The 16,195-nt window shown below is 62.4% G+C and overlaps 1 protein-coding gene across 6 annotated transcripts; it reads right to left on the bottom strand.

Moving 5' to 3' along the window:
- Positions 1–713: 713 nt before the first annotated feature.
- On the bottom strand, positions 714–16,086 carry CARMIL3 (capping protein regulator and myosin 1 linker 3). Of its 6 annotated transcripts, none has more exons than XM_062205407.1 (40): positions 16,029–16,086; positions 14,412–14,506; positions 14,129–14,179; positions 13,971–14,030; positions 13,770–13,885; positions 13,513–13,610; positions 13,218–13,288; positions 13,058–13,131; positions 12,755–12,830; positions 12,586–12,674; positions 11,982–12,076; positions 11,669–11,755; positions 11,346–11,455; positions 11,120–11,197; positions 10,679–10,755; positions 10,489–10,593; positions 10,328–10,397; positions 9,802–9,883; positions 9,576–9,672; positions 9,384–9,438; positions 9,132–9,304; positions 8,838–8,906; positions 8,561–8,654; positions 8,383–8,481; positions 7,965–8,093; positions 7,707–7,820; positions 7,123–7,298; positions 6,396–6,483; positions 6,139–6,276; positions 5,797–5,860; positions 5,507–5,715; positions 5,080–5,180; positions 4,377–4,698; positions 3,920–4,048; positions 3,276–3,342; positions 3,102–3,191; positions 1,642–1,760; positions 1,366–1,546; positions 1,154–1,264; positions 714–1,056 (listed from the first exon to the last, which is right to left on the bottom strand). In XM_062205407.1, exons 1-40 carry the CDS (start codon positions 16,066–16,068, stop codon positions 1,031–1,033), a joined length of 4,125 nt encoding a protein of 1,374 aa, XP_062061391.1. In that variant the 5' UTR covers positions 16,069–16,086; the 3' UTR covers positions 714–1,030. The 6 variants fall into 6 exon arrangements, with proteins under 6 accessions (XP_062061391.1, XP_062061390.1, XP_062061389.1 ...); XM_062205406.1 differs by having other exon boundaries at positions 5,080–5,183; XM_062205405.1 differs by having other exon boundaries at positions 714–1,059; positions 5,080–5,183.
- Between the last annotated feature and the right edge of the window lie 109 nt (positions 16,087–16,195).

Below are 16,195 nucleotides of genomic sequence, written 5' to 3' on the forward strand. Positions count from 1 at the left end.
ACAGCCCCTGTGCTTGGAGGAGGGAGACTATGTAGATCAGACACACACACACACACACACACGATCAGCACAATGCACAGAACCAGAAGCATGGCAGGTGCCAAGTCATGGACCCACCCAGGATGCAATGGGGCACGATGAGAGGTAGGGAAGGCATTGGGAGGGCTTCCCGGAGGAAGAGGCTGCAGAGCAGGATCTTGAGTGCCAAGGTAGGATTTGTCAGGACACCAGTTGGAAACGATTAATTTAATTATCGATCCTCTTAGGCCACAGAGACTTCTGCTCACCTACAAGCTACGCAACTGTTGAGGGTTGTTGGCTATTGAAGGTGCCCCCAGGATGACTCATATCACGTAATACGGTCAGTGAGACATGCACACACAGCTCCCCAGTCTCCTGGTACACTATAGTCTTCCATTGTGCTCACGTCCCCTGCAGCTGGACAGAAGCTGATGATGGGCTCTGTGACGGTGGTTTCTTCTCCAGCCAGCGCAGGGCACCCACCCTGAGTGGGCGACCACCAGCCCCTTCCATCCCTCTCTGTTCTTCCTTCTCCTCCCCCTGGAGCCCCAGTGCCACCTCTTGGGGTGTTCCTCACCTCTCCCCATGGTGGCCAAGCTCTGGCGGCGGAGGGAGGGGTGTGGGAGGAAGGGAGCAGATGGTGGGGCGTGGGGGCAGTGAATGGGAAAAACAGCAGACTCGAGGCAGGCAGTGATTTTTTTTTTATTCTATACAAGTGGGGAGAGAGCCCCTGGGGATAGAGGGACAGAGATCCGCCCTCCTGGGGGAGGAGACGGCCCCCATCCTGGAGCTCTCTGCAGAGCCAGGCTGAGGAATTGAGAGCCTCCCTCTCTCCGGGCTGCTCCCTCCCTTCCGGCCCCCGCCTCCTGCTCCGCCATGGCCGGTTCTGCCATGCTGTCCCTGTGGGACAGGGGCTGGCGGGAGGCCCCCGAGGGAGCAGCGGCGGGTGGGGGTCTGAGTCCTTGTGAGGCACATGTCGAGAGGAGGGCCTGGGGGGCTGTGGCAGCCGTCAGTCTGTTCCTGGCTCACTGGTTCCTGCTGGGGACAGATCAAGGGGGCCTGTCTCCTGGGCAGGGTGAGCCAGCCACCCCGTGCTGGGCTGGGACAGGCCCCGCCCCCTCACCACCAGCACCTGTGGGGTCAGGGGCCCGTCTTCTGTCAGGCTCCAGCTTGTCGCAGGACTGTGCCCGCCGTGTCCTCTTGGGCTTCAGCGGTGCGGTGCGGCGGCCTGGATCGGGGGGCCCTGGAATGACACATCACGTGCGGTGGGGAGGCTCACGGGCTAGGGGTGCTCCTCCCAGGGAGGTGCCCTGGGTTTCCCTGCCCCCAGCCAGGGTGGCCAACCTTGGACCTCCGGCTCCTCCTGGTCTTGCTGTGAGCCTAGCCTCAGCCGGGGTTTGTTGACTCCTGGAGCTGTACCCCCAGTCTCGGCTTCTTCCCTGCTTCCTGGCTCTTGAGGGGGCCGGCGGCCTCTGGGCACAGCCACGGGCTTGGGGGGCCGTGGGGCTAAAGGAGGGTCCTGCAGCTGTCCAGAGAAACACGTGCTGAATGAGTTGGACCCTTTGCCTCCTCTAAGTGCAACCTTCTGTCGCTCCACCCCACCCCACTGTCAGCCCTCACCTTGGCATTCCTAGCTGGAGCCATCCTCTCCGTGAATGGGGTTCCCTCCTGCTCCTCCTCCCCATTTTGGGAGGCTGGGCTGGGGCTCTGGCAGCTGTGGTTGGGGGCGCTCTCTTCAGCTGGGAGGCAGGGAGGAGAAGCTGCAGGAACAGGCACTCTCACACAGCCCTTCCCAGCCTCTTCTCCCGCCGCCCTGGGGGCCACGGCTTTCCCCTCCAAGCCCAGTTGCCCCAGCATCCCTGCCTTCCGTGTCCCCTTCTGCTTCCACACTTCCTTAGCCCTTGTTCCTTCCCCTGGGCTCACGGTGAGGCCACGACCTCTGGCCGGGGCTCTGGCTGGGCTGCCCCCTCACACAGCAGGAACTCAGCCCTCTCCTGCTGGGTCCATAGGTGTGGCTGCCCATCCAGGCTGCAGTGCCCCAGGGCCCTGCCAAGGCCGCAGCCTTCAATTCCCACCGTTCTGTCTGCTTGTCTGATTGACATGGCAGGAGAGGTGTCCTGCACGCTCTCCCTCTGCCCCTGTGGCTCGAAGCAGCAGGAGCCGAGGGTGTGGCCCCAGAAGGTGCTGTGTGTGTATCAGTGAGGTGTGTGTGCCCTGCAGCATCTGACTACTGTGGTTTCCTAAGAGAGGACGGAGCCCTGCCTTGGTTGCTCTTCCTAGTGAATGTGTGTCTGACTGGAAAGTCGTCAAAGACACAGAGGGGCAGAGGCACAGGGTCTGCACTATGGGACAGAGAAGAGTGGGGAGGGTGGGCTGGACGGGACACAGGAGCTCATCTCTTAGCTCTTCCCAGTCCTTGTGCCCTATCCTGGGGCTGGATGTCCATGTCGGTGTTGTTGGGGGGTCGCGTTTGTTATCAGGTTCTGTTCCAGGAAGCGTGTGTGTGTGTGTGTCTGCGCCTTTGGGACCTGAGGTTGGTGCCAGCTTTTCTTCAGTGGCTCCCAAAGCAGATTGTGCTCTGAGCTCAGCAGGCAGGAGGCACTGTACCTGGAGTAATCCCCTGGGAGCCAGAGAGTAAAGGGCTTCTTAAGGTTGTGAGTGGCTCAGGGGCACTAGGACCAGGGTTTCTGCCCTCCAGGGCAGAGCTTCTGCCCCATTTCCGGGCAGATTTTTGAGTGAGCTGAGGAGGGTTTGTGAGCTGTTTTTGGAGGAGCCTGGGGCCTGGCACGGCTTGCAGTTGCTGGCCATTTGACTTGCCCACTGCCTTTCCAGCTAACACATAGAGAGACGTCTCCACAGAGGGCACCGCTGGGCCGACGGTGACCAGAGGTGGCACCTGCCAGACGGGAGTCACTGGAACCACTCCTGGCAAAGCCACTCCTGTTCTGGAGACGCTTTCTCTGAATTGGGCTATTTTCTCTCTTTAGGCTGTTGCTTTGTAAATACCCTTCTCACCGCCCCACCTTGGTGGCACACTCCCCAGGCTCTGGGGCTGCTGCTTGAGAAGCGGCTTTCCGTACCTATGTGCCATGTGGCCTCCGCCCGGCGCATGGCACTGAAACTTGGCTTGGTGCTTTGGGGTGGTGGTGGGGGCTTCCAGGCTCCAGGCCCTGCAGTGGAGGGAGGGGGAAGGCAAGCTAGGAGGGGTCTGTGAGAGGGGAGTGCAGGGGAGGGAGTGAGGGGACTGTTCTCACCTGCATCATCGGAAGAGCGCCGTTTTTGCCAAGCCTGAGTGTTGCCCTCCAGGTCTGGGCCAGAGCCCTAAAAGCGTGCACAGCTGAGTCAGCGCAGAAAACCCCTCTTAGCTGATGAGAAGAGGCACACACACGCACACACGCACACACACACAAACATGCTTGGGACACAAGACACACTTTATGCAAACACACATACTGTTAGTGATAATATATAACAAGTATATAACGAGTAGCAGGAAACGCACGCCCAGGACAAGGAGCCCGGATTTGACAGATGATGATGCTTAGGTCCAGAGTAAGTTTTAAAAGGGGACTTGACTTCAATACAAATATTCTGTAAACGTAACCCAGGTGGTGTGTGGGAAAGGCTGAGCTCCACACTGAGGGTTGTAACCGAGTCACCAAAGTGCGGGCAGCAGAGCTCTGGTCCCCCCAGTTTTCCCACAAGGAAGCAGAGGCTCCAGGAGCCAGCAACTAGGCCAGGCTTCCACGCAGGCAAGCGACAGCGACAGAACCGTGGCCAACACTTTCCCCAGTCAAAGCATGGACCATCCCAGGGAGTCAGCAGCATGGGGGAGTGGGCAGTGCGGGGTGGAGAGGGACCCACAGGATCCCCGGTTTGCCACCCGAGGCGCCCTCACCTCTTGTTTCCCGTCGAAGCTCCAACCCTTGGCTCTTCCCAACCCAGGAAGGGCAACACCATGGACCCTTGGCTGCTGTGCGGTCCCAGGGGCCAGGCCCCCCTCCCAGGTCTCCGACCCCTCAGGGCCCTGGAACAAGGTCTCTGGTTGCCAGCGAGCTCCACAAGCAGCAGGGGAGTTGGGGGAGGGACACTGCCCCATGGAACCCCCAACCCTGGGTAAGCCCAGCCTACAGCTCTGAGGACTCCTTCCAACACCTTCATTTGCATACAGCACTCCCAGAATGCTCTGCATGCCAGGTCTTGGTCCACCATCACGGAGAGGGGAACGGAAATGACTAATGTTCCCCTAGAACGCGGGGTCCTAGAGTTCTCCCACCAATTTGAGGTGTGTTGGGGGGGGATGGTCTACGTGTGTATGGGTCAGCAGGAGGGGACGGCACCTCGGCCTCACTTACCATCTTCCTGCGGAAGGAAGGCCCCCGGCCCTCCCCGAAGCCGGTGGCAAGGCTGCTCTCCTCCTCTGGGCTCCAGCAGGGAGAGGAGCTGTTGCCGAGGCTCGGGGGGTCCGGGCTGGGGGGGCTCTCCTGAGTCGGGGGCGGGGGCGGGGGAGGGGGTGGAGGGAGGAGGAGTCCGGCGGTCGGGGAGCCCGGCCCCCTGTCGCCCTTGAAGCTCCGGGGTCGGCGGAAGTGGAACAAGCCTCGGCGCCTCTTCTTCTGCAGCGGAGGCAGCGGCGGCTCAGAGAGGCCTGGCCGCAAGGTCCTCAGCGTCCGCGGGCAGCTGGGCAGCGGGGGCCGGGGTTAGTTCAAGCCTCCTGCTGCCCCTCAACCAGCTTCTCCTCCTGTTTCCCCAACCCCTTCCTGGACAGACGCTGGGGAGTCCACACAGGACAGCGACAGGGAGTAGGGCCCTGTGGGCCCCTTAGCCCAGAGCCTCTGGCCCCCAGCTGTCCCCGCTGTCCACTGCCATGGTTCACTCCTGCCCCCTCCTTTCCAGCTGTCCCGGGGCAATGATTCTGAGGCTATGGGAGCTAAGGGATAGGTGAGGAGGGCAGGGAACATGGGCAGGTGCACCGTTCTTTGGAGAGACGTCACTGGAACGGGGAGGTCACAGCAGCCCTTCTAGGGCCTGCTGAAGTGTGAGTGTGTTTGGGTGACACACCTGGAGCCTTCATCCATGACCCTGCGGCTGAAGAAGTCCTCCAGCCCCTCGTCAAGGCGGGTGGCCATCCCATTCTCCTGACGAGTCCCAGGCACAGGTACCTGCTGGGAGGAAAGTCCCAAAGGGTATCTCATCTGGGCTGGGAAGTCGCTCCTCCCATCTGCTCAGGGCCTTCCCCTTTGGACGTGGCCCCATGGAAGTTCAGACTTCAGTTCACCAGGGCACTGCCTAAGCTCTCAGCTCCATCCTTCCCCACAATAAGAACGCCACTGCCTGGCAGACTTTGTATTTGCAGCAGTCTAGCTCTCACCTGATCGGGTGCTGTTCTTTGATGGGGCTCCTGCCTGATCCCCAAGGCTGGCATTTGGGTCCTAAAGCTAGAACCCCTAAGTGATGTCAGTGCTCCTGCAGGGCCTTAGGGACTCACATTGGGCCGACCAGGTCCTGGAGGGGTGGTCCTGGGGGGCCGGGGCCTCCCTTGTGTTTGGTGCCTTAGTTTGTAGCCATGAGTGGGTAGCTCTGAGAGGCCTTCCCAGGAGCCACTGGCTGTGGGCTGGCTGCCTCCGAGGCCTGAGAACCAGCCTGGGGGGATCCCCAGGTTCCCCAGATGGCTTTCCATGTCTTGCGGGCTCCCACCTGCGGGAGGGAAGAGGTAGGGTCAGGGCCTGGGGAAGGTGTAGGAGCTGGGAGCACACGAGAATGGAGGCGGGGACTCACTGATGAAGGCAGACACCGGCCGGATCTTGCGGCACCGTTTCTGCTTCTTGATGGCCATGGTGTCCTGCAGAAATGGAAACGACTGGTGGTGCCAGGTTACGAGCCAGGACCCTCTCCTGGAGCTTCCCGTGCCTCATAAAGCCTCTTCTTTGGCAAACATCCCACCTCGCTCTCGGTGGCTAAAACATGGGGACAAGGGCCCAGCCTGGCCTGGAGTGGGGCTGGGGGAGGCTGGGCCCAGTAGGTGCAGAGAGGAGTCCAGAGAGTGGAAGGGGACAGTGCTGTGCAGGTTCAAGGGCAGGGGCCAGGGGAAGGAGGGGACGGGAGGTGTGGGTGGCTCACGATGTTGGTCCCGAGTTCATCGTCTGTGGTCTCCTCATGGTCGTGGTTCCGACCTCGGCCTCGGGAGGACAAATCCTGCCCTTGGCCTGGGCCTCCTGGTGCATCTGACAGAGTCCTTAGCTGGGTCAGGTGCCGAGCCTGGTGAAGGGAAGTCGTGAGCAGGATCCCTGGGGAGCTGCCCACCTCCCAGGACTCTGAGTTGGTGGGGGACGGTTGGGGGAGACAGGCTGAGGGGAGGAGGCGTTCAGAAGCCTTACCAGGCTCTTGTGGGAGTGGTACAGCTCCTGCAGGATCTCATCCACTATGGAGTTGGTCAAGTAGGTGACGACAGACAGCTTCACTTCACTGTGGGCGCAGGGAGGGCTACTCAGGCTCCTGTCCCCACTGGGCCCCGGGGTCTCTGTCTCTGTCTTCCCCAGAGATCTGAGAGAATGGGCCGGCCCCCCCAACCTCCTCACTCCCCACAGAGAATATGGCTGCTGCAGGGGCACCTCGGGTCCACCACACTCTGCATGACACACGCCAGCACTCCCCCCATCCCTGGAGCCCAGGTGTGTGTGGGCAGAGAGGAGCCCGAGCAGGAGCGAAGGGGCTGCAGTTCAAGCTGTGTAACTTGGGATGTTGCTGTGAGAGGACAGCCCAGTGCGTCCATGTGCGCCCTTTTTCCTTTGCTTTGGAGAGTGGTAGAACCCAAAGGAAGTCTCTGGAGGGGCTAGGCAGAGAGCGCATGTGCCTGCACCCGCCCTGCGTGCCTTCCCCTTGGTGTGTGCACACCTGTTTGTGTGCCCTATCCGGCTCCTAAACCCCAGCTCAGCACTTTGCCTTTTCTAGGGCAAAGAGCAGTCAGACCCTAAATAGCAAGGTTGCAGTTGGTTAAAGATTTATCCCGTGTAATGGAGATGATGCCATCCATTATTCATTGCTGATAGTGCTAAGTGCTCTGGGCCAAATCCAGCCCCGCCTCCAGCACCCCCCTCTTCTCACTCCAGCTTGTTCTGAATGTCCTGGCCCGCCTGCTCCAGCAGCGCCCCTCGGATGAAGTTCCGGGGCACAGTGACCCGCTCCGCCACGTTGCTCAGCATCTTGTTGTGTCCCTCGGCCACTCGCATGGCCACGGGGCATAACTCCTGTGTGAGGCTGACCATGGACTCCAGGATCACCTAATGTGGGGGAGGGGAGGGGCGAGATCACCGCTGGCCCCACAGCAGAAGTGACTTTTCCCCACTGATTCCATGATGACACTGAGGGACCTGCATAGGGTCCCGGGGACATGTGTGGCAAAGACTTAGATACCAGGGCCCCCCCACTTCCTGGTCAGTGCTCCTTCCACCTTACCTATAGACAGAGGGAGAGTTTGGTCCAAGGATCAGGATGGAGGAGACAGAATTCAGGGGCCAAGGTCAAAGGTGGCAAAAAGAAATCTAAGCCTGATACAATAGCACGGCCTTGGCACAGTGGGAGTGTGGTGGGCTCAGCACTGGGCTTTTCCTCTTTGCCCCCAACTCTGACTTCAGCTTTTAGCCAACACTGAGCTCCCATCAGGGCCTCCTCCCTCCTCCAGGACTTGCCTGCAGCTCCTTGTCCACAGCCTTGGACACTTCACTGGCTACCGATTCCAGCCTCTGCCGCACAGGGCCATCATTGGCCAGCACATGGCCCAGCTCGTAGAGGCTGGGAAACAGCTTGGGGAGGAAGGGGTTCCAGTCAGAAGGCTGAATCAGGGCCCTGAGTTAGGAGGGCAGAGGCCTGGGGCAGGGCCTGGACACTTGGTGGGGTCTCCAGACTGTCAGGGAAGGGTGGACTGCGGGGGTGGGGGTGGGGCTCACCGCTCGGGAGTTCTTGGCATCCTTGATGAGGTCCCTGGCATACAGCAACTCATCCTGCACAGGCTCCAGGGGGCACAGCCTCAGGGCCCGCACCTCCTCCTGCACTCGGCCACACAGCCGCTGTAGCATCTGCAGCACAGCAGCCGGAGCGTCAGGGGTGGGCGCCCTCACACCGTGGGGGTGCCAGCACGGCCTCTGTGTGGCCTCTGGTCTCTCTCCTGGGGGTGCCTGCCTCTTATCTGCTCCCGCGTTTCTGGGGCCCACAGCCCACATGCCCCCCATCTTTCTGCTCGCCCACATGCTCAGTCCAGTTAGGGGCCCACAGGACTCGCTCTCATGCCCCCGTGTGCTCCGTGCCATCACATCTGTGCCCTGCAGGCCCCACGCATGCCCATGTGTCCTGGAGGGAAACGTTTACTTGCTCGGCGCTGCTGGTCACCAGGCCCTGCTGCAGCCGGAAGGCCTGCTCCTGGGGGCACGTCTGGGAGTGGTTGTTCCTCACCAGGCACCACTGGATCTGGAGATGGTGACAGGTGCATAGGTGTCAGGGCCTGAGCATGTGGGCTACCCCCGTCCCTCGCTGTCCCAGTCCCTACCTTCTGCCAGACGTCCTCTGTGCGCTCCGGGGCGCTGCGGTAGGCTTGGGAGATGTCGCTCACGGGGAATGACATGAAGCGCAGGGTGTGGTTGCTGTGGGACACAGCAGCACAGCTGGGTGGGTGGGAGGGGAGGCGGGGAGGCCCCTGCTCCCCAGAACCCACGTATCCCTCTCCCAGGGCCTTTCCTAACATCTCCATGTAAATGGGCCCAGAGGCCTGGGATGGGGCTGGGGTCTCTCAGGCTTGGTCCAGGCCAGGAGCCTGGCTCACTCACCTCTCCAGGGCCCTGGCGATGTCCAGGAAGCCCAGGGCAGATGTATTGTTCCGGTCCCATAGGATGGTTCTGGGGGGAAGGTGAGCACCAGTTTCATCTCGCCTCCCTCTGGGTGCTACTAGAAGTCAGGGACACAACCCCTCTAGAGCCCTCCCTCCTCTCCTGGGTAAGTCATGAGGTTGGTGCAGAGAGGGTTCCTGCAGCTGGGACACAGGGCAGCATGGAGGCGGGGGGGGAGGATCTTGTGTGTGCAGGTGGGGAGGGGAGGGCTTAGGGGTTCCAGTGTGGGCCCACCTGAGGGAGGAGTTTATCTGCAGGGCTTTAGATAACATCTTGGCCCCGATGTCCTCCATGCCATTGCCACTCAGATCCACCTTGGCCAGGCACGTGTTGCTGCCCAGGGCATTGATGAGGATGCTGGTGCGCAGCTTCAGCCGGGAGTCTGCTACCGACAGCGACTGCAGGGACTGAGCGGCAAGCAGGGGTTGGCCCGGTCCCTGCAGCCCGCCCTGCCCCTCGGGTGCCCTCCCAGGCTTGGTCACTCACACAGTCCTCCTCCTGGATTAGCTGCACCAGCTTGTGGAGGATTTCCTCCAGGGTCCTGTGGGGAGTCAGGGCTCAGAATCGGAGGGGAGGGGACCAGGCCATGCTATCGGAGCAGGAGAGCGGTGGCCAGGGTGCTACAGTATGCCAAGGAGAACGGGCCAAGTGATGGGATGAGGGTCTGAGGGGCCTCACTTGGCCTTGACATTGAAGTTCTTGCCCAGGAACAGGTGCTTGAGGGACTTGTTCTTGCCAAGTGCAGGCACCAGAGTCAGGAGGTCGGAGTCGAACCCTGGTCAGTGGACAGGAGAGGCCTTGGCCTTGAGTACAGAGCTTAGTGGAGTCTCCTCCGGGCTTCTTCCCCAGACCCCGGGCTCCTGTTCCCACCTGGTCTCTGGAGAAGGGAGGCGCCCCTACTCACCATTGTCAGACAGATCCAGGCTGCCCACACAGGTGACGGCCCCCAGCTGCTCCTGCAAGGCCTGGGCTCCCGCCGAGCGGAGCTGCAGGGGGATGCCAGGATTGGTGTGGGAACAGGGCACCCTTAATGCTCGGGAGTCCAGAGCAGTCTTGCCAGGACTCAAGGTTGCAGTAGGTCTTGGGTAGAGCAGAATCAGGGCTCCCTTTATCCAGAACCCATCTTTCCTGAAGGCTCTCTCTTCCTCTGCAGCCACAGGCGGCTACTTCTAGATCAGCTTGCTCCTGCCCTCTGGTGGGTAAGCCTGGTATCTCCCGCCCCAAGGCCTCAGGGCACATTGAAAACCAGCAGCCCCTGGCAAGGTGGGCCAGAGGCAGCACAGGCTTGGGTGGGTGGGGCGAGCAGTGGCAGGGGTGGGAAGGGAAGTGGAGGCGTGCTCAGGTCGGGGTCGCAGAGGGGAGGCGGAGCCAGAGTTTGTCTTGGGTCCGAGCCACGGTTGCTGGGGCGAGGGTGGGGCCTGCGGGCTCACCTCACAGCTGCTGAGGTCCAGGTGCAGGTCACTGAGGTGGCTGTTGAGGGAGAGGCCGTGAAGCAGCGCCCTGTGGGAGGAAGGTCAGCAGGCCCGCCTTTACCCCTCTGCTGCTCTGCAGCGTGTCCCCTGGACGCCCCCCAAGCCCGCACCCACCCGACCTGAGGGCCTCCAGCGGCAGCCTCGTGGCCGACAGGTTGACATGGCTCAGGGTGTAGGCGCTGCTGAAGAACTGCTTGAAGGCAGGTGGGGCCTCCCGGCCCTTCCTGGGGAGGGAGACTCCAGCTCAGCCAGGGAGGGGAGACTCCAGCACAGCCAGGCCCATCACCCCGCACCCCCGCGTGCTCCCACCTGTGGGAGCAGCTGTTGCGGGCCAGGTTGAGGTAGGTGAGGTGGGAGCAGCAGCCGTGGAGCAGGGCACCCAGAAGCTGTGGGGAGTGACATGGAGGGCCTCAGAGGGGCTGGGGGCGGGGCGGGTGGGGGCTCCCTCCTCATCCCCCCATGCCTCCTCGGGCCAGGTTAGGGCTCCTCATTGTCTAGGATAGGCTGTGAACACCACCCTGTGGAAAGCAGTCTACACCCTGCAGATGCACCTGTTCATGCTAGGGAGAGCCTCCCGGGCCACTGCCCACGGCTGGGGAGCAGGGCCAGGGCCGAGGCCCCTGGGCCTGGCTAGAGGGCACCCAGGCAGCAAGGCGCTCCAGACAGCACTGTGTAACTCAGCGGAAGCTGTCCTCAGGGAGGGGAGATGGAGACCTGCCCTGGACTCACTCCCTGTCCCCAGCCCCTCACCAGGTCGATGGTACAGTCGGTCCCTGACAGGTCCAGGTGCACCAGGGCGTTGGGCTGGGCCAGGAAACTGTAGAGGGCCTGGAGAAGGCAGGTCAGAGGGGCTGCAGGGGAAGGGGCAAGAGAGTCCCTCCACCCCTAGGGGACACGCACGGCTGTGGCCCCAGAGTCCAGGCCCTGACCCAACTCTGCTTCTGCAGGGGCCTGCGGCTCCCTTCTACTGACTCACATTGGCCTCGTCTGTGGCGAGCAGCCCAGGGTTCTTGCTCAGGTCCAGGTATCGCAGGGAGCTGGCAAAGGCTGGGTTGGCCCCGAAGGTCTGGCCCAGCGCCTGGAGCCCTGGGCACAGCAGACACTGGGCTGGGTTGGCCCCCCGTCCTCACTTCTTCCCCTTGGGACATAGCTCTCCCCTCCTCCCCAAGCACGGCTCCTTTTCCTTCCTCCATCCCTGGGACAACTGGGGTAGCATCTGACTGGGGTAACCTCTGGGCAGCATTGGCGACAGTGGGGTGGTGGTGGGAGGTCAGAGGTCAGGGGTCACAGCATGAGTACCTCGAGGGGAAATGGCAGTCTTGGCCAGGCACAGTTTGGTGAGGCCAGTGGGGAAGCAAAGGAGCTGTTGGCTCAGACTGAGGAAGCCTGGGAAGTGGAGAGAGAACGGGCCCAGTGAGAGGCTGGGCAGTGGGTACAGGGGTGCAGAGTCAGACGGGGGCTCGAATGGGGGTGCAGGTTTGGGATTAAGGATGAAGGCGTTGGGGCAGGGGCTGAATCAGGCTGGAGAGCCCCTGCTCAAACCCAGATTGGCCCCTGGGCTAGGAGAGGGGTCTGCGTTGTGGCGGGGATAGGATTCCGGGTTGGGGCTCACCCTTGTCCTCGATGGGGTTGTGGGACAGAGTGAGGGCATGCAGCACACAGCTCCCGTTCTCCCCAAACACCCCGGCCAGCTTCTGGACAAAGTCCCTTCAGGGAAGGGGAGGAAGGATTTGTCCGGAGCTGAGCCCCCGGTCCCAGCCCCTGGCTTCCCCTCCTCCTCTACCTGCCTGCCTGGCTGGGACTGCAATGCTTAGAGGTCCCCACAGTGGAGGGGAGCAGCTCAGGGCTTGCCAGGGAACTTGTCACCACTCCGGAGTACCTGGGAGCATTCCGCTTCGTAGGAAGTTGAGCTGAGGCAAAACCTAGCTCTGGGTCCTCAAGACTGGAGCTGCCCACCCGGGTTGGTGGTTGATGGAAAAAGGGCACAGGGCCTGGAGTGTCCTGGGGAAAGGCCACCACCTGGGGGGTGGTAGGCGGGTCTGAGTCCCAGCTGGCTGGCTGACTTGCTCAGTGCCCTGGTGGGCCTCAGCCTCCCCTTCTCTGTAAAGCCAGGAGCTGGATGTTGCAATTCAGAGGCCCACATCATGTTCTTAAGTTCTGGGAACCCTAAGACTACATCAAGGGGCACCGCCGCCCATGCAGGAGGCCGGCCTCACGTCTTAAGTCCAGCGTTATCCAGCACCAGCTCCTCGAGGCTTCCAGACTTGCTCAGGGTGTGCAGCACCTGTTCCAGCACTTCTGAGCCCTGGAGACAGAGGGGGTCCTGCAAGCAGGAGCCAAGGAGGAGGCTCCCCTCCACTGCCCCAGCCCTCTCCTAGTTCCTACCAGCCTCAAGTCCTTGCAGTAGAGTTTGGTGAACCACTGGTTGTAGGCCAGGGCTGCCACCATTAGGGCTAAGTCTCTGTGGGAACAGTGAAGGGGGCAGGAGACTGGTGAGTGGGTGGCTGGGGTCAGAAAGAAGAAAGCAGGGCTGGGGTAGGCTGGGGAGAGCCTAGGGGGATAGATGGCCATGAGGGTGGGCGGAGTTGGGGAGACCGGGGCTGTGGCTGGGACTGAGGGGGATCCTGGGGAGGGCCAGGGTTGAGCTGTGGTTAGGAATTTGGGAGTTGAATCTGTCCCGTTGCTTACCTGCTCTCCAAGTGGCTGAAATCCAAAAGATTGAACTCCCGGTTATCTTCAGCATGGTAGATGGTGTCCACATCCTTGGAGAGGTGGAACTGGCTTCACACCTGCTCCTCCTTTCTCCGCCCCCTCCCTCCAGGCCCCACCCATCCGCTGTCCAACATACCCATTGCACTTCCTCCCGGCAGTGCAGCCCATTGTAGTCACACAGGGCAGCGTAGGTCTCAGAGAAACCACCTGTGGGCAGGGGCAGGAGGCACAGGCTGGCTCCCAGAGGGTAAGGGGACTAGCCCTGGGGTCCAAGGAATGGTCAAGGTCACTTCACGTGCCAAGCCATGAACCTCTGAGGTCTGGGAGCTGTGCAATCCTCAGCCCAGGCAATCCCCACTCCATGCACCATGTGTTCTGGACGAGGGCCCAGTGGGTTGAGCCCCACTCCCCTCACGACTGTCCCTGCTCACCGCAGACACTGTGAGTAGTAGACGTGGAAGTTTCGGAGTTGGGGGATGTGTCTCGGGGCCCCTCTGGGGTGTCTGCATTTCCACGGCGGATAAGACACCTGCAAGATGAACACATCATCCCAGAGACGGGTGGAAAGAGGCTCTCAACTCTTCCCCCATCGTGGTTTCTGAGGCCCCCGGGAAAAGAAGCCAGTGCGAGCAAAGGGGACGTCTCCCTGTCGCCTAATCCCTTGGCAGACCCCTCCTTTGCCACTCACCCAGGGCCAGGGCAGACCTTGGAGAGGGCAGAGCTCACATGTCTCGTCACCTGGTCCACGCTCTCAGCCGATGGCAGCCGCATGCTCACCATGCCACGCTCTGTCTCCACCAGGATCTGGGGGAGAGGGAGCGGCAGAGCCTCACATATCCACTGCCTCCTCGGGCTGGCCCGGGAGTGGGGCCCGAGCGCCGGTGCACACCTGATTCTGACTGAGCGTGTTGAAGGCCCGGATCTCCAGGACATTGAAGGAGCTCTCCACCTGGGAGGGATGGGTGTGCTCAGCTCTTGGGAAAGGCCTGGGTCACCAGGCTGGCAGGGGGCATGCCTTGTGCTCTCCCACTTCTCAGCCCAACTCACCTTGGCAGGGACTTTAAAGGGAAAGAGGTGGAGGCGCCAGGACGTCAGGGCCTACAGGGCAGACAAGAGGATCGGCGGCTCGTGGCAGCTGCTCGGGCCCTGGTCCCCCTGCCCTCCTGCAGCACCCTCAGCTCTGCTCCAGGGGTCCCCCCCCCCCTCCTGCCCGACCCCAGGCTCCGGGACACTCCCTTCGCCCAGGCTTTGTCTCCCCTGCCACTGCTCCCCAGCACCCTCCCCAGTCACCCTCCCCACCTCCTCCCTGCCACAAGGCCACCACCCTCACCAGCACTCGGTCCTCAAACTTCTTGGGCTTTGTCTCCAGCTTCACTCGGTGTTGCTGGAGGACTGCCCCGTGGCTCAGGCACCTCCGGATGCTGTCTGTAGGCGGAGGAGGCCCACTCAGAGCTGCCCTGATCCCGGTCACCCCCACTCCCCTGGGCTTTCCAGATGGAAGCAGGGCCAGGGCCGGATGAGAGGAGAGAGAAGAGGGACGAGGACCGAGACCTTTCCTTCTTGGGTGACTTCCTGTTAGAGGAGACTCTGGCTCCTGCCTGGTGTCCCTGGCTCAGGGGACAGTGGCGGAACGACGCCATCTGTGGGAGGGTGTGCCTTACACTTCTGAGGGTGTGAAGGATTTTCCAAACCCACGCGCTACAGCAGCCATCAACACAGACACAGTGAGTCAGTGGGCGGGGCTGTGGGGCCGTCCCTTCCACCATCCTCTAGGTGGTCTGTCTTTACTACAGTGCGTGCAAAGCCTTCGGAAGATGCTGGGAGCCAGAGTGTGGCATCGGTGGGGACAGAGACGTGTGAATGAGCCTGCTGCCCGGGAGCTCTGACAGGGGCACAGAGCCAGGTGGTTCCTGTGCCTGTGTGTGTGTGTGGGGGGGGGGCTGGAGGGTGGGAAGGGAAGGAGTTACTGTTTAAATGAACCCCATATCCATCTGCAGGCAGAGCCATCCAGGCACCCCATGGAGTGTGTGTGTGTGTGTGTGTGCGCGCGCGTGCACGCGTGCGCCCGCGAGTCAGCGGCCGTGAAGTGTGTGTACACACATCTCCTGATGGTGCTGGCGTGCGCCTGTAGGTGTGGGAAATCGCCACAGCGCAGCGTGCTTCCGAATATCCTTGAGCGTCCTGCTCTCTGCGTGGGCTAGCCTGTGCTCCCGCCTCTGGGGGTCAGGGTTGTAGCCGCGCTAGGGGGCCGGGTCTCGGTTTGAGCAGGTTCTGAGAACCGTGCAAACAGGAGAGGCCTGGAGGTGTGGGTGGTGGGGAGTGGGCAGGGGGCAGGCTGGGACGGGGGCTACGGGAGGCGAGCCGCAGAGACCCTGCCTGCTGGCGGTCTTAGCTCCAATCTAGGGCCGCTTCCCCACTCCCTTTTTTGCCCCACCGGCCTGCCCGGCTCCTGGGGGGTGGGGGGGTTCTCCAGGGCCAGTTCCGGGGCGGGGCCGAGAAGAGGGAGGGTGTGGAGCCAAAGGCGGTCAGGACCAGGGGCAGCGCTCATCGCTCGGCGGGGCGGGCCTGGCCCCGCCCGGCGGGGAAGCAGGGATGCTCACGAGGGGGAGACCGGACGCCTTGCCGACGGGTGGGCCGGGAACGCTGGGAGAGAGCCCCAGGGAGTGCAAGGGAACTGCACCTGTCACCGAAGAGCGGGACGGGCGGCTCCAGCACAGGGAGGTCCTGATAGGGTGAGGCAAGGGGGTCGGCGGAGGATGCTCCGGGGACAGCGACGCCGGAGCAGGGATTCAGGGGCAGGGGTGACTTGGAGCCGAGGTGCCCGGGGCGGGGTTGGGGGGAGTTGGTGGGCTGGGAGGCACCGGGCTGGAGTGCACCGCGGGCAGGAACGCACTGGGTCTGGGATGCTCCCTGACGGGGCGTCCCGGAGACCAAGGCGGCCTCGTACCTTGCAGCTCGCGAGTGAGCTCCACGCCGGCCTTGGCCATGGCGGCCGCTGCTGCTGCTGCTGCCGCTGCTGCAGAGGAGCTGCCGCCGCCGCCGCCGCCGCCGCCGCCGGGGAGCCGCGGCACATGCTAGACCCGGCTCCGGCAGGGCCCGGGCGCTGAGCTCTGC

Source organism: Lepus europaeus, chromosome 11 (genome assembly GCF_033115175.1).
Source record: "Lepus europaeus isolate LE1 chromosome 11, mLepTim1.pri, whole genome shotgun sequence".
In the NCBI taxonomy this organism is placed as follows: Eukaryota; Metazoa; Chordata; class Mammalia; order Lagomorpha; family Leporidae; genus Lepus; species Lepus europaeus.

Bases quoted from the DNA above. Each gene is read 5' to 3' on its own strand.
- CARMIL3 (XM_062205401.1), bottom strand. From the start codon at position 16,068: ATGGCCAAGGCCGGCGTGGAGCTCACTCGCGAGCTGCAAG. The intron at 13,132-13,217 runs GTATGTTGGACA...CACCTCTCCAAG, and splicing joins GCCGGGAGGAAGTGCAATGG to GATGTGGACACCATCTACCA. The intron at 9,884-10,327 runs GTGAGCCCGCAG...ATCCCCCTGCAG, and splicing joins TGGACCTCAGCAGCTGTGAG to CTCCGCTCGGCGGGAGCCCA.